The following is an 18,343-nucleotide window of genomic DNA, read 5'->3' as shown; positions in this document are numbered from 1 at the left end:
AATGGGATCCACAATGCAAATGGGATCCACAATGCAAATGGGATCCAGGATCCAACCGGGATCCAGGATCCAAATGGGATCCACAATGCAAATGGGATCCAGGATCCAACCGGGATCCAGGATCCAAATGGGATCCACAATGCAAATGGGATCCAGGACCCAACCACGATCCAGGATCCAAATGGGATCCACAATGCAAATGGGATCCAGGATCCAACCACGATCCAGGATCCAAATGGGATCCACAATGCAAATGGGATCCAGGATCCAACCACGATCCAGGATCCAAATGGGATCCACAATGCAAATGGGATCCAGGATCCAACCACGATCCACGATCCAAATGGGATCCACAATGCAAATGGGATCCACAATGCAAATGGGATCCAGGATCCAACCACGATCCAGGATCCAAATGGGATCCACAATGCAAATGGGATCCAGGATCCAACCACGATCCACGATCCAAATGGGATCCAGGACCCAACCGTGATCCAGGACCCAACCGTGATCCACGATCCAAACGTTCAAGGTCCAGCCATCATCCAAGATCCAACCTTCATCCAAGATCCAAACCCCATCCAAGATCCAACCATCATCCAAGATCCAAACCCCATCCAAGATCCAGCCATCATCCAAGGTCCAAATGTGATCCAGGATCCAAACATCCAAGACCCAACCATCACCCAAGGTCCAACCTCATCCAAGATCCAAACCCCATCCAAGATCCCAACATCCAAGATCCAAACATGATCCAAGACCCAACCATCATCCAACATTCAACCCACATCCAAGATCCAAACCTCATCCAAGATCCACACATTCGTGATCCAACCATCATCCAAGATCCAGCCATCATCCAAGATCCAAATATGATCCAGGATCCAAACGTCCAAGATCCAAACCTCATCCAAGATCCAACCTCATCCAACATCCAAACACCCAAGATCCAACCATCACCCAAGGTCCAACCTCATCCAACATCCAAACACCCAAGATCCAACCATCATCCAAGGTCCAACCATCCAAGATCCAAACATCATCCAAGGTCCAAACCTCATCCAAGATCCAACCATCCAAGGTCCAACCATCCAAGGTCCAACCATCATCCAAGATCCAAAACTCATCCAAGGTCCAACCATCCAAGGTCCAAACCTCATCCAAGATCCAAACCTCATCCAAGATCCAGCCATCATCCAAGATCCAGCCATCATCCAAGACCCAACCATCATCCAAGACCCAACCATCATCCAAGGTCCAACCTCATCCAAGGTCCAACCTCATCCAAGATCCAGCCATCATCCAAGGTCCAAACCTCATCCAAGGTCCAGCCATCATCCAAGATCCAGCCATCATCCAAGATCCAGCCATCATCCAAGGTCCAGCCATCATCCAAGGTCCAGCCATCATCCAAGATCCAGCCATCATCCAAGATCCAGCCATCATCCAAGGTCCAGCCATCATCCAAGATCTAGCCATCATCCAAGATCCAACCATCATCCAAGGTCCAGCCATCATCCAAGGTCCAGCCATCATCCAAGGTCCAGCCATCATCCAAGGTCCAGCCATCATCCAAGGTCCAGCCATCATCCAAGATCCAGCCATCATCCAAGGTCCAGCCATCATCCAAGATCCAGCCATCATCCAAGATCCAGCCATCATCCAAGGTCCAGCCATCATCCAAGATCTAGCCATCATCCAAGATCCAACCATCATCCAAGGTCCAGCCATCATCCAAGGTCCAAACCTCATCCAAGATCCAACCATCATCCAAGGTCCAGCCATCATCCAAGATCCAAACCTCATCCAAGGTCCAAACCTCATCCAAGATCCAGCCATCATCCAAGATCCAAACCCCATCCAAGATCCAGCCATCATCCAAGATCCAGCCATCATCCAAGGTCCAGCCATCATCCAAGGTCCAGCCATCATCCAAGATCCAAACCTCATCCAAGGTCCAACCATCATCCAAGATCCAGCCATCATCCAAGATCCAAACCCCATCCAAGATCCAGCCATCATCCAAGGTCCAGCCATCATCCAAGGTCCAGCCATCATCCAAGATCCAGCCATCATCCAAGATCCAACCATCATCCAAGATCCAGCCATCATCCAAGATCCAACCCACATCCAAGATCCAGCCATCATCCAAGATCTAGCCATCATCCAAGATCCAACCATCATCCAAGGTCCAGCCATCATCCAAGATCCAACCATCATCCAAGATCCAGCCATCATCCAAGATCCAGCCATCATCCAAGGTCCAGCCATCATCCAAGGTCCAAACCTCATCCAAGGTCCAAACCTCATCCAAGGTCCAGCCATCATCCAAGGTCCAACCTCATCCAAGGTCCTGCCATCACCCAAGGTCCAGCCTCATCCAAGTCCAGGAACCGCTTCAAACCCCTCAGGAACTCGACGCCAGCAGCACCATTTTCCAAACACCGTCCCAAACACCTCCCAAAGCGTCTCTGGAAAAACCAATCCCGAAAATCCCGGCTCCCCCGTCCTCCCGCTCTTGCCCGCGCTCCCGTTCCCGCCGGGATGTTACGTCAGCTTCCTCATCCTGCGGTTCTGCCGCTCGATGTTGAGCGTGGCGCGATCCACGGAGCTGCTGATGGAATCCAGGGCCTCGTCCTGCCGCTCCAGCTCCGCTTCCGTCTCCAGGGCCAGGCCCTTGAGCTTCTTCAGGATCTGCCGGAAGGAAACACGGAGAGCTCGCAGCGAGGGGTTGGGAGCAAAGGGATAATTCACGGTTTTAAATCCCGGAATCCCTGGAATGGGTTGGGTGGGAAGGGACCTTAAGGATCATCCCATTCCCACCTCCCACTGTCCCAGGTGGATCCAAGTCCATCCAGCCTGGCCTTGGGCACTGCCAGGGATCCAGGGGCAGCCCCAGCTGCTCTGGCAATTCCAGCCCAGCCCCTGCCCACCCTCCCAGCCAGCAATTCCCAATTCCCAATCTCCCATCCAGCCCTGCCCTCTGGCACTGGGAAGCCATTCCCTGGCTCCTGTCCCTCCAGGCCTTGTCCCCAGTCCCTCTCCAGCTCTCCTGGAGCCCCTTTAGGCCCTGCCAGGGGCTCGGAGCTCTCCCTGTGTCCTTCCCTTCTCCAGGGGAACATTCCCAGCTCTCCCAGCCCTGGGATAACTCCGTGGCTTCCTCTGGAGCTGCTCCAGCAGCTCCGTGTTTTTTGATGCTCCAACTCTGCCTCCCGTGCCAGGATGGAATTTGGCTGGAGAACCAAGCCATGGAAACTCCACGTGAAGCTCCGTCTGCTCCCCAGATCCAAGCAGGAATTCTGATCCCATCAAAAAGGTGTTTCCAAGGCACATTCCCTGCTCTGCTCAATCCCACATGGATTTATGTCCCGGGATTATCAGCTGGGAAATCTGCTTTATCCCGCTGGCTCTGCCACGGATTCAGCTCCAGTAAAGGCAGCTGATATTCCCAACGAATCCCGCAATTCCGAAATCATCTCCCATCCCAACATGGAGCATCCAGCAGGAAAAACGAGATGCCGGAAGTGTCGTCAGGCAGGAAAATCCTCCCTGAGATCCATCCCGTTATCCCTGTAATAACCTCAAATATTCCAATCCCAATCGCTTCCTAAACTCCAGTCCTCAGAAGGGATTGAAATTCCATTGAAAACACGAGGAATTCTGTCCACATCCTCTCCTGCTGCACCTGGAATCCCGGGAGACAGGAGGGATTTGAAATCACCACACCACCACTTCCTAGGGGATACTTTTCCCGTGATTCCTGCTTGGATTTGGAGAAAATCCCGATTTTTATTGACTTTGTCGAGTGCCATGGACACACCATCGGTTCCATCCGGAAACAATTCCATTCCAGCAGCTCCAAGGCTGAATTCCCACTTTTTTTTTTGGAGCCATTAACTGCAGTTACACACAGAGCGTGAACGGCGAGGAGCTGAGTTCTGCCCCCAAACTGGGAGGGACAAAATTCCAGAACACAACTCCCAGGCCTGCTTTTCCATCTTTCCTGAAAGATCCAGTGGCTGCTCCATGCTCCAGGCCATGGAACGAGGCCATTCCATGAGGAAATTGGGCATTTTAGCACTTGGAATGAGCAGTTTGGCAGCAAAACAAAGTTTGGGTTGTGATTTCCTGAGATGAAGGCAAAGAAAGGGTAAAAAAACCACTCCAGAGCCTCTGGAATTCCCTTCGGAATTCCCTCTGGAATTCTCCAGCCAATATTGTCACATCCCTCCCGCTCCTGCTGCCGCTCTCCGTCAAAATCCCAGGAAAAGCCTGAGTTGGACACCACAGGAACTTTGTGGGATTCTTCCTCCGTTCCCAGATTCCAACCCCAAATTCCAGCCCCTACTGCCACAAAATCTGGGATTTGAACACAAATATCCCCTCTGGAATTCCCTCTGGAATTCTCCAGCCAATATTGTCACATCCCTCCCGCTCCTGCTGCCACTCTCCGTCAAAATCCCAGGAAAAGCCTGAGTTGGACACCACAGGAACTTTGTGGGATTCTTCCTCCGTTCCCAGATTCCAACCCCAAATTCCAGCCCCTACTGCCACAAAATCTGGGATTTGAATACAAATATCCCCTCTGGAATTCCCTTCCTCAGGCATCCAAATGCCGCTCTGGGATTCCAGCTCTGAGGGAAGGAATTTTGTCTCTTCCAAGGATTCCGGTTCTTCCTGCAATGGGTTGGGAGCAAAGAGGGAAAACGCCAACTTTGTTCCTCACAAATTCCTCTCTTCCAGCTTTTCCAGCTCTCCCGGATTTGGATCATGAGGGGGACGGCAGCAGAATCCTTGGGGGTTTTTTGTTGGAAAACCAAGGTTGGAGCTAAAGATGCCAATCCTCAGGAGAGGGAATTTCTCAGGAAACCACCGGAATTTTGCCCGTAACGACCTCGATTAATTAATTAATTAATTGTGAGGCACAATTATCTCTGTCCTCAGTGTGGGTTATCCCTCTTTTCTCTAAATTCCTTAAAAATGGGATTGATCACCATATCCTGCTCATTCCTGAGGTGGAATTCCCAGATCTGCACCTCAGTGCTTCCAGAGGTTCAAAAGCTCAAAAGGTTTTTAGGGATTTTACCCTTGAATTCCATCAAAATTCCAGTGAAATTCCATTTAAATCCTATTTAAATCTCACTGGAATCCCACTCAAATCCCATTGAAATCCCACCAAAATTCCAGTGGAATCCCACTGGAATTCCTTGAAATCCCATTGAAATCCCACTCAAATCCCACTGGAATTCCATCGAAATCCCATTGAAATTCCAATGAAATCCCATTAAAATCCCACTGGAATCCCACTGGAATTCCTTGAAATTCCATCGAAATCTCATCCAAATCCCACTCAAATCCCACTGAAATTTCTTAAAAACCCATTAAAATCCCACTGGAATCCCACTGGAATTCCCTGAAATTCCATCAAAATCCCACTGAAATTCCTTAAAATCCCATTGGAATTCCTTGAAATCCCATTCAAACCCCACTGGAATCCCATTGAAATCCCACTCAAATCCCATTGAAATCCCATTGAAATCCCACTCAAATCCCTTAAAATCCCACTGGAATCCCACTGGAATTCCTTGAAATTCCATTGAAATCCCAATGAAATCCCATTGGAATTCCTTGAAATTCCATCGAAATCCCACTCAAATCCCACTGGAATCCCACTGGAATTCCTTAAAATCCCATTAAAATCCCACTGGAATCCCACTGGAATCCCATCGAAATCCCACTCAAATCCCACTGGAATCCCACTCAAATTCCATTGAAATCCCATTGAAATCCCACTCAAATCCCACTGGAATTCCATCGAAATCCCATTGAAATTCCAATGAAATCCCATTAAAATCCCACTGGAATCCCACTGGAATTCCCTGAAATTCCATCAAAATCCCACTGAAATCCCTTGAAATTCCATCGAAATCCCACTGAAATCCCTTAAAATCCCATTGGAATTCCTTGAAATCCCATTCAAACCCCACTGGAATCCCTTAAAATCCCACTGGAATCCCACTGGAATTCCCTGAAATTCCATCAAAATCCCACTGAAATCCCTTGAAATTCCATCGAAATCCCACTGGAATTCCATCGAAATCCCATTGAAATTCCAATGAAATCCCTTGAAAATCCCACTGGAATCCCACTGGAATTCCTTGAAATTCCATCGAAATCCCACTCAAATCCCACTGGAATCCCACTGGAATTCCTTGAAATTCCATCGAAATCCCACTCAAATCCCACTGGAATCCCTTAAAATCCCATCAAAATCCCACTGGAATTCCATCGAAATCCCACTGAAATCCCAATGAAATCCCATTGGAATTCCTTGAAATTCCATCGAAATCCCACTCAAATCCCACTGGAATCCCACTGGAATTCCTTAAAATCCCATTAAAATCCCACTGGAATCCCACTGGAATTCCATCGAAATCCCACTCAAATCCCACTGGAATCCCACTCAAATTCCATTGAAATCCCATCGAAATCCCACTCAAATCCCACTGGAATTCCACTGGAATTCCTTGAAATCCCATTAAAATCCCACTCGAATCCCACTGAAATTCCATCGAAATCCCACTCAAATCCCACTGGAATCCCACTGGAATTCCATCGAAATCCCACTGGAATCCCACTGGAATTCCATCGAAATCCCATTAAAATCCCACTCAAATCCCACTGGAATCCCAGAAAAAAGAGGAATTTTTCCCTTGAAGTTCTAGGAGAGCAATTCCTCCAAAAGCCGTTCAAGGAAAGGCCCCAGCCGGGATCCCTCGGGATACGGGGTTTGTTTTCCCAGTGGGAATTCCTTCCATGGATCCCACACCGGTTTCTTCCATCCAAAATCCCCTCTGGCTGCGTTCGGAAAACATTTTTGGGGCATTTTTCCGGAATACGACAGCAAAGGGAAAACGCACGGAAAGCTGCAACCGATGGAATTGTTCCAATTGGGATTTTCCTTCGGTCACATTCCAAAGGACTCAAGGAGGTCGAGAATTCCCTGATTCCTCCCAAAAAACCCCCACCAAATTCCAACCATTGCAGGGAGGGGGTGGAAGAGGAACATTCCAAACGTTCCCACGGCAACGGATTCGCGGGGAATATTTCGGGAAGACGCCGATAAAACGGATGGAACGAAGGCGCTCCTATCCCGAAATTCCTGCCGGATTTTACCTGTCGGAGCTCCTTGGCTTCTTCCCGGGAAACCTCCTGGTGCTGCTGCAGCTGCTCCGTGCCCATCCCTTCCCGGTTTCCCGCCGGAACTCCGGGATTCAGCGCCGCTCCCACAATCCCGCCGGCTGCAAGAGAAATTCCACGCTCGGAACGCTTTTCCCTGCTTGGATAACGAGGAAAAATTCCCACCTGGAAGCCAAGGGAGGGCTCGGATCAGCTGGGAAAGCTGGGGCTGCTCCCGGATGGATGCCAAGGAAAGCTTGGAGCAAGGTGGGACTGCGGAAGGAATTCCAGCCGTGCCTACGGAATGGGATGAGGTGATCCTTAAGGTTCCTGCCGAGCCAACCCCTCCTGGGATTCCGGGATTCCGGGATTCTGGGATTCTGGGATCAAAGTGGTTGAGCTGTGAGGAATGTGGGAGTTGGGGATCCCCGTTTTCCCACGGAATGGGGCTTTTCCAGGAATACCCACGGGGTGTTTCCCATCATTCCCAAGGGGCGGCATCTTTCCGTGCCTGCTTTTCCCCCCTTCGGAAAACAGGGAGAACACGGAATGAATTCCTTGTTTTCCGCTTTGAGGGACGCCGATTTCCAGGGATGATCCCGTAATTGGATAATTCCAGGGATTTGGAGTTTCCAGGGATTATCGAGAGGGGATTTAGGCTTTGGTGCTTCCGGTTCAGCTTTTCCCGGGGAAGGAATGCTCGGGATAGACGGGATTTTGGGAAGGAATTCCCAGCTGGGATTCCGGGATCAAAGTGGTTGAGCTGTGAGGAATGTGGGAGTTGGGGATCCCCGTTTTCCCACGGAATGGGGCTTTTCCAGGAATATCCAAGGGGTGTTTCCCATCATTCCTCTCCCGGAAGCGCCCGAGCTGCCAGGAGAGGATTTCTTGGTAAAGGAAACCTTGGGAAAAATGGGATCATTTGGGATGTGGGAATGATGGGAGCAAAGGAGAAGCAGCAACACATTCCCAACCCAAAATCCAGGATTATCCCGGAATTCAGGTTGGGATGGAGCTTAAGGATGATCCCATTCCCAGCCCATTCCACAGGCACGGACACTTCCCGCTATCCCAGGGTGATCCAACTTTTCCTTGGACACTTCTCAGGGATCCAGGGGCAGCCCCAGCTGCTCTGGGAATTCCAGGCAAGGAATTCCAGCCAAGGAATTCCAGCCAAGTTTTCCCAAGGTTTCCTTTACCAAGAAATCCTCTCCTGGCAGCTCGGGCGCTTCCGGGAGAGGAATGATGGGAAACACCCCTTGGATATTCCTGGAAAAGCCCCATTCCGTGGGAAAACGGGGATCCCCAACTCCCACATTCCTCACAGCTCAACCACTTTGATCCCGGAATCCCAGCTGGGAATTCCTTCCCAAAATCCCGTCTATCCCGAGCATTCCTTCCCCGGGAAAAGCTGAACCGGAAGCACCAAAGCCTAAATCCCCTCTCGATAATCCCTGGAAACTCCAAATCCCTGGAATTATCCAATTACGGGATCATCCCTGGAAATCGGCGTCCCTCAAAGCGGAAAACAAGGAATTCATTCCGTGTTCTCCCTGTTTTCCGAAGGGGGGAAAAGCAGGCACGGAAAGATGCCGCCCCTTGGGAATTCCCTGAAAATCCAGGAATCCCGCTGAAGGCAGGAATTCCTGGGATAAGGAATAAAAAGCGGGAATGCCAAAGGGCCAGCGCAAGGAAGGGATGAGCACGGAGAGCCGGCATTCCCAGGGAATTGGTAGGGAGAGAATCGGCCGGAAATCGGGAATATCTGAAAGCTTCTGGGTTCATCGGTGTCCCATCCATCGAAAGGCACCGCATGGGGGTTTTATTTCCCGGGAAAACAATTCCAGGGAAATCAAAAAATTCCGGAAATTCGGTCACTGGGGATAAGCAGGGAAAATTCCGCCTGGGAAGGGATAAAAAAGTGGGAATTGCAGGATGGAGCTGGAGGAGCGGGACAGCGCTGCCCGGAATTCTCCCGCTGCGGCTGGAATCCGGGATTTTAATCCCGGTTTTTAATCCTGGGAAGCAGGAATATTTTTTGGGGGATAAAATTGGATGGAAGCTGTTCCAAAGCAGCTGCTGCATCCTGGGAATTTCAACATTTATCCCAAAAAAAAGCCCACTGGGAAAAGGCAGGAAGCAGCGCCAAAGACTCCCAGGAATTCAGGTGGATCCAGGAATTCCTTTTCCACGTGGAATTCCAGCCAAATTCTTGGGAAAGGCGCTTTTTTCCGGGAATTTAACTCCATCAATTGACACAGAAACTTGAGGGTGAAAACAAAGGATCTGGAGAGGTTTCAGGGAAAATCCATCCTTTTCCAGGCATTTCCAAGGATATTTCTCCCAGAAATCCCCAGATCGGTTCCCGATCGGAAAACAGGGAGACGGGAACACAGAACTCCAGGTTTTGGGGTTTTTTCCCCCCGCCCTGCTTTGAGGAAAACGGGAAAAGGAGGAAAAGAAATGGGAAAAGGTCAGTTTTCCATGGAAAAATCCCCCGAAATTCCCACGCGGTCGGCGAGCGCCACCTTGTGACAGAACGGGAGCGGCGCCAAATGCAAGGAAAACACAAAACCTCGGGATTCGCTTCCCAAGCTTTTCCAAGGTCAACAGGGAAAAGGCAGGAGGGGAAGGAGAGCAAAATCCAGCTGGGGAGAAAGAAAGAAAGTGGGAAAAGCTCTGGAGATTCCCAAAGTTTCCCGGAATTCCCGCAGGAAGCGCCTTCCAATCTCCGGGAATCCCAGGAGTTGTCGCGCTGAAATTCCAGCGGCCTAAAAGGAATTCCTTCAAAAAACCCCAAGCAGCTTTTCCAAGCTGGAATTCTCCCCAGTAACGGGATATTCCCGTTCCCGCCGGAATTCCGGGCGGAGGAATCGGGGAATTTGTTGGTTGATCCCGGTTTTTTCCACTCGGTTTTGGCGCCGGATCCATCCTGGATCGGATCCTCGGGCGTCAGAAATGCGGGAAAAAAGAGGATTCGGGGATGGCGGGAGGAAGGAATTCCAAAGGGTCGGAAATTCCCAAAATGGATTAAAAAAGGTCCAAGGCAATCCCGGAATTTTATAGGGATCAACAACGGGGATCCACATTCCAAAGGCTTCTTGCGAGGATTCCAAGAGTTCCGGAATTCCGACACCTGGAATTCTGTGCTGTCAAAATCCCGGGGGTTTTTTGGGATGGGAAAATCGGGGTTGTCCCAAGGGATCGTGAAAAATTCCCGGGATATCGGGGAGGGATGTTCGGTATTTCAGGGAATTACAGGGTTAATGGGAATATGGGAATGTGGGATTTGGGATATGGGATTTGGGATATGGGATTTGGGATATGGGATTTGGGATAGGGGGATATGGGGACACTGGGGATATTGGGGATATTGGGGATAAGGGGGATATTGGGGATACTGGGGATATTGGGATATTGGGGATATTGGGGATATTGGGATATTGGGATACTGGGGATATTGGGCATATTGGGATATTGAGATATTGGGGATACTGGGGATACTGGGGATACTGGGGATATTGGGGATATTGGGATATTGGGATATTGGGATATTGGGGATACTGGGGATATTGGGGATATTGGGGATATTGAGGATATTGGGATACTGGGGATATTGGGATATTGGGGATATTGGGGATATTGGGATATTGGGATATTGGGATACTGGGGATACTGGGGATACTGGGGATATTGGGGATATTGGGGATATTGGGATACTGGGGATATTGGGGATACTGGGGATATTGGGGATACTGGGGATATTGGGGATATTGGGGATATTGGGATATTGGGATACTGGGGATATTGGGGATATTGGGATATTGGGGATATTGGGGATATTGGGGATATTGGGGATATTGGGATACTGGGGATATTGGGGATACTGGGGATATTGGGGATATTGGGGATATTGAGGATATTGGGATACTGGGGATATTGGGATATTGGGGATATTGGGGATATTGGGATATTGGGATATTGGGATACTGGGGATACTGGGGATACTGGGGATATTGGGGATATTGGGGATATTGGGATATTGGGATACTGGGGATATTGGGGATACTGGGGATATTGGGGATACTGGGGATATTGGGGATATTGGGGATACTGGGGATATTGGGGATATTGGGATATTGGGATATTGGGGATATTGGGGATATTGGGGATATTGGGGATATTGGGATACTGGGGATATTGGGATATTGGGGATATTGGGGATATTGGGATATTGGGGATATTGGGGATACTGGGGATATTGAGATACTGGGGATATTGGGATATTGGGGATATTGGGGATATTGGGATATTGGGGATATTGGGCATATTGGGATATTGGGCATATTGGGATATTGGGATACTGGGGATACTGGGGATACTGGGGATATTGGGGATATTGGGGATATTGGGGATACTGGGGATATTGGGATATTGGGATATTGGGATACTGGGGATATTGGGGATACTGGGGATATTGGGGATATTGGGGATACTGGGGATATTGGGGATATTGGGATATGGGGATATTGGGGATATTGGGGATATTGGGGATATTGGGATATTGGGGATATTGGGGATATTGGGATATTGGGGATATTGGGGATACTGGGGATATTGAGATACTGGGGATATTGGGATATTGGGGATATTGGGGATATTGGGGATATTGGGGATATTGGGGATACTGGGGATATTGGGATATTGGGATATTGGGATACTGGGGATATTGGGGATACTGGGGATATTGGGGATATTGGGGATACTGGGGATATTGGGGATATTGGGATATGGGGATATTGGGGATATTGGGGATATTGGGGATATTGGGATATTGGGGATATTGGGGATATTGGGGATATTGGGGATATTGGGATATTGGGATATTGGGGATATTGGGGATATTGGGGATATTGGGATATTGGGGATATTGGGGATATTGGGGATATTGGGCATATTGGGATACTGGGGATACTGGGGATACTGGGGATACTGGGGATACTGGGGATATTGGGGATATTGGGGATATTGGGGATACTGGGGATATTGGGGATATTGGGGATATTGGGGATATTGGGGATATTGGGATATTGGGATACTGGGGATACTGGGGATACTGGGGATACTGGGGATATTGGGGATATTGGGGATATTGGGGATATTGGGGATATTGGGGATATTGGGATATTGGGGATATTGGGGATATTGGGATATTGGGGATATTGGGGATATTGGGGATATTGGGATATTGGGGATATTGGGATATTGGGATATTGGGATATTGGGGATATTGGGGATATTGGGATATTGGGGATATTGGGATATTGGGATACTGGGGATATTGGGGATATTGGGGATACTGGGGATATTGGGATACTGGGGATATTGGGATACTGGGGATATTGGGGATACAGGGGATATTGGGATATTGGGATATTGGGATGTTGGGGATATTGGGGATACTGGGGATATTGGGGATATTGGGGATATTGGGGATATTGGGGATACTGGGGATACTGGGGATACTGGGGATATTGGGGATATTGGGGATATTGGGATACTGGGGATACTGGGGATACTGGGGATACTGGGGATATTGGGGATATTGGGGATACTGGGGATATTGGGATATTGGGATATTGGGATACTGGGGATATTGGGGATACTGGGGATATTGGGGATATTGGGGATACTGGGGATATTGGGGATATTGGGATATGGGGATATTGGGGATATTGGGGATATTGGGGATATTGGGATATTGGGGATATTGGGGATATTGGGGATATTGGGGATATTGGGATATTGGGATATTGGGGATATTGGGGATATTGGGGATATTGGGATATTGGGATATTGGGGATATTGGGGATATTGGGCATATTGGGATATTGGGATACTGGGGATACTGGGGATACTGGGGATACTGGGGATATTGGGGATATTGGGGATATTGGGGATACTGGGGATATTGGGGATATTGGGGATATTGGGGATATTGGGGATATTGGGATATTGGGATACTGGGGATACTGGGGATACTGGGGATACTGGGGATATTGGGGATATTGGGGATATTGGGGATATTGGGGATATTGGGGATATTGGGATATTGGGGATATTGGGGATATTGGGATATTGGGGATATTGGGGATATTGGGGATATTGGGATATTGGGGATATTGGGATATTGGGATATTGGGATATTGGGGATATTGGGGATATTGGGATATTGGGGATATTGGGATATTGGGATACTGGGGATATTGGGGATATTGGGGATACTGGGGATATTGGGATACTGGGGATATTGGGATACTGGGGATATTGGGGATACAGGGGATATTGGGATATTGGGATATTGGGATGTTGGGGATATTGGGGATACTGGGGATATTGGGGATATTGGGGATATTGGGGATATTGGGGATACTGGGGATACTGGGGATACTGGGGATATTGGCGATATTGGGGATATTGGGGATATTGGGGATATTGGGATATTGGGGATATTGGGGATATTGGGATATTGGGATATTGGGGATATTGGGGATATTGGGATATTGGGATATTGGGGATATTGGGGATATTGGGGATATTGGGGATATTGGGGATATTGGGGATACTGGGGATATTGGGGATATTGGGGATATTGGGGATATTGGGGATATTGGGGATATTGGGGATACTGGGGATATTGGGATATTGGGATATTGGGGATACTGGGGATACTGGGGATATTGGGGATATTGGGGATATTGGGATACTGGGGATATTGGGGATATTGGGGATACTGGGGATATTGGGGATATTGGGGATATTGGGATATTGGGGATATTGGGGATATTGGGGATATTGGGGATACTGGGGATATTGGGATATTGGGATATTGGGGATATGGGGATATTGGGGATATGGGGATATTGGGGATATTGGGGATATTGGGGATATTGGGAATATTGGGGATACTGGGGATACTGGGGATACTGGGGATACTGGGGATACTGGGGATACTGGGGATATTGGGATACTGGGGATACTGGGGATACTGGGGATATTGGGGATATTGGGGATATTGGGATATTGGGATATTGGGATATTGGGATATTGGGGATATGGGGATATTGGGATATTGGGATATTGGGGATATTGGGGATATTAGGGATATTGGGATATTGGGCATATTGGGATACTGGGATACTGGGGATACTGGGGATATTGGGGATATTGGGATATTGGGGATATTGGGGATATTGGGGATATTGGGATATTGGGGATATTGGGGATATGGGGATACTGGGGATATTGGGGATACTGGGATATTGGGATATTGGGATACTGGGATACTGGGGATACTGGGGATATTGGGGATATTGGGGATATTGGGGATATTGGGGATATTGGGATATTGGGGATATTGGGATATTGGGGATATTGGGGATATTGGGATACTGGGGATACTGGGGATACTGGGGATATTGGGGATATTGGGGATATTGGGATACTGGGGATATTGGGGATACTGGGGATACTGGGGATATTGGGGATATTGGGGATATTGGGGATACTGGGGATATTGGGGATATTGGGGATATTGGGATATTGGGGATATTGGGATATTGGGGATATTGGGGATATTGGGATATTGGGGATATTGGGGATACTGGGGATATTGGGATACTGGGGATATTGGGATATTGGGGATATTGGGGATATTGGGATATTGGGGATATTGGGCATATTGGGATATTGGGCATATTGGGATATTGGGATACTGGGGATACTGGGGATACTGGGGATATTGGGGATATTGGGGATACTGGGGATATTGGGATATTGGGATATTGGGATACTGGGGATATTGGGGATACTGGGGATATTGGGGATATTGGGGATACTGGGGATATTGGGGATATTGGGGATATTGGGGATATTGGGATATGGGGATATTGGGGATATTGGGGATATTGGGGATATTGGGGATATTGGGATATTGGGGATATTGGGGATATTGGGGATATTGGGGATATTGGGATATTGGGGATATTGGGGATATTGGGATATTGGGGATATTGGGGATATTGGGGATATTGGGCATATTGGGATATTGGGATACTGGGGATACTGGGGATACTGGGGATACTGGGGATATTGGGGATATTGGGGATACTGGGGATATTGGGGATATTGGGGATATTGGGGATATTGGGGATATTGGGGATATTGGGATATTGGGATATTGGGATACCGGGATATCGGATATTGGGATATCGGGATATCACGGTATTGGGATACCAGGATACTGGGATATTGGGATAGGGGATATGGGGATATTGGGATACCGGGATATGGGATATATCGCAGTATCGGGATACCGGGATACCAGGATACTGGGATTTTGGGAGATATTGGGATAGGGGATACGGGATATTGGGATAATGGGATATGGTGATATTGGGATTCCAGGATGTTGGGATAGGGGATATTGGACATGGGATATCGAACACTGACTGTTGAACATCGGGTATTGGATATGGGATATTGACCACTGGCTATCGGATATGGGATATTGACCACTGGCTATCGGATATGGGCTATTGACTATCGGATACTGGATATCGACTATCGGATATGGGATATTGACCACTGGCTATCGGATATGGGCTATTGACTATCGGATACTGGATATCGACTATCAGATATGGGATATTGACCACTGGCTATCGGATATGGGCTATTGACTATCGGATACTGGATATCGACTATCGGATATGGGATATTGACCACTGGCTATCGGATATGGGCTATTGACTATCGGATACTGGATATCAACTACTGGATGTGGGATATTGACCACTGGATATTGGATATGGGATACTGGATATGGGATATTGAATATCAGATATTGAACACTGGATATTGGATATGGGATATTGACTATCGGATACTGGATATCGACTATTGGATGTGGCATATTGAATGTGAATTCCTGGATAATAAATATCGGATACTGACTATCGGATACGGGATACTGGATATGGGATATTAAATACGGGATATTGAACACTGGATACAGGATATGGGATACAGCATATGGGATATTGGATATGGGATATTAAATATGGGATATTGAACACTGGCTATTAGATACAGGATATTGGATACGGGATATTGGATATGGGATATTAAATATCAGATATTGAACACTGGCTATTGGATACTGGATATGGGATATTGAATATGGGATATTAAATATGGGATATTGAACACTGGCTATTAGATACAGGATATTGGATACGGGATATTGGATATTGGATATGGGATACTAGATATGGGATATTAAATATCGGATATTGAACATTGGCTATTGGATACTGGATATTGGATACTGGATATGGGATATTAAACACTGGATATTGAACACTGGATATTGGATTATTAACTATTGGATACTGAATATCGGATATTGAACACTGGATATTGCCTCTTGGATACAGGATATTGGATATGGGATACTGGGTATGGAATATTGGGTATGGGATACTGGAGTTTGGATATGGCACACTGGATATTGGACATCGGATATAAACACTGGATATTGAACACTGGATATTGGATTAGCAAATATGGGATATTGAACACTGGCTATTGGACACAGGATATTGGATATGGGATATTAAATATGGGATATAGAACATTGGCTATTGGATACAGGATACTGGATATGGGATATTAAATATGGGATATTGAACACTGGATACAGCATATGGGATACTAAACATCGGATACTGGAGTTTGGATATGGCACACTGGATATTGGGCATTGGATATAAATATTGGATATTGAACACTGGATATTGGCTCTTGGATACAGGATATGGGATATTAAATATTGGACATTGAACATTGGCTATTGGATATGGGATATAGAACATTGGCTATTGGACACAGGATATTGGATATGGGATATTAAATATGGGATATTGAACACTGGCTATTGGATACAGGATATTGGATATGGGATATTAAATATGGGATATTGAACACTGGCTATTGGATATAGGATATTGGATATGGGATATTAAATATGGGATATTGAACATTGGCTATTGGATATGGGATATTAAATACGGGATATTGAACACTGGCTATTGGATACAGGATATTGGATATGGGATATTAAATATGGGATATTGAACACTGGCTATTGGATATGGGATATTAAATACGGGATATTGAACACTGGATATTGGCTCTTGGATACAGGATATTGGATATGGGATATTAAATATTGGACATTGAACATTGGCTATTGGATATGGGATATTGGATATGGGATATTAAACATCGGATACTGGAGTTTGGATATGGCACACTGGATATTGAACACTGGATATAAATATTGGATATTGAACATTGAACACTGGCTATTAGATATAGGATATTGGATATGGGATATTGAACATTGGCTATTGGATATGGGATATTAAATACGGGATATTGAACACTGGCTATTGGATACAGGATATTGGATAAGGGATATTAAATATGGGATATTGAACACTGGCTATTGGATACAGGATATTGGATATGGGATATTAAATATGGGATATTGAACACTGGCTATTGGATACAGGATATTGGATATGGGATATTAAATATGGGATATTGAACACTGGCTATTAGATATAGGATATTGGATATGGGATATTAAATATGGGATATTGAACATTGGCTATTGGATATAGGATATTAAATACGGGATATTGAACACTGGCTATTGGATACAGGATATTGGATATGGGATATTAAATACGGGATATTGAACACTGGCTATTGGATATAGGATATTGGATATGGGATATTGAACATTGGCTATTGGATATGGGATATTAAATACGGGATATTGAACACTGGCTATTGGATATAGGATATTGGATATGGGATATTAAATACGGGATATTGAACATTGGCTCTTGGATACTGGATATTGGATATGGGATATTAAATATGGGATATTGAACACTGGCTATTGGATATAGGATATTGGATATGGGATATTAAATATGGGATATTGAACATTGGCTATTGGATATGGGATATTAAATACGGGATATTGAACACTGGCTATTGGATACAGGATATTGGATATGGGATATTAAAT

At 46.7% G+C, this 18,343-nt stretch overlaps 1 protein-coding gene across 5 annotated transcripts in view; it reads right to left on the bottom strand.

Moving 5' to 3' along the window:
* Window positions 1–349: 349 nt before the first annotated feature.
* SNAP47 (synaptosome associated protein 47) overlaps window positions 350–18,343 on the bottom strand; it is a 29,232-nt gene continuing 11,238 nt past the window's right edge. For 2 of the 5 annotated variants that reach the window (XM_048307230.1, XM_048307143.1), the window contains exons 4-6: window positions 7,177–7,301; window positions 1,174–2,694; window positions 351–922 (exon numbers count right to left, since the gene is read on the bottom strand). In XM_048307230.1, coding sequence (XP_048163187.1) covers window positions 2,548–2,694; window positions 7,177–7,301 — 272 coding nt within the window. In that variant the 3' untranslated portion in view covers window positions 351–922; window positions 1,174–2,547. Of the gene's footprint in view, window positions 1,057–1,155; window positions 2,695–7,176; window positions 7,302–18,343 lie in introns of all 5 variants that reach the window. The other 3 variants (XM_048306964.1, XM_048306883.1, XM_048307052.1) reach the window with 3 other exon arrangements.

The sequence above is a fragment of the Corvus hawaiiensis genome, chromosome 1 (assembly GCF_020740725.1).
Source record: "Corvus hawaiiensis isolate bCorHaw1 chromosome 1, bCorHaw1.pri.cur, whole genome shotgun sequence".
Classification (NCBI taxonomy): Eukaryota; Metazoa; Chordata; class Aves; order Passeriformes; family Corvidae; genus Corvus; species Corvus hawaiiensis.
The sequence above is the reverse complement of the archived record's forward strand: the minus strand, read 5'-3'. Positions and strand labels throughout refer to the sequence as shown.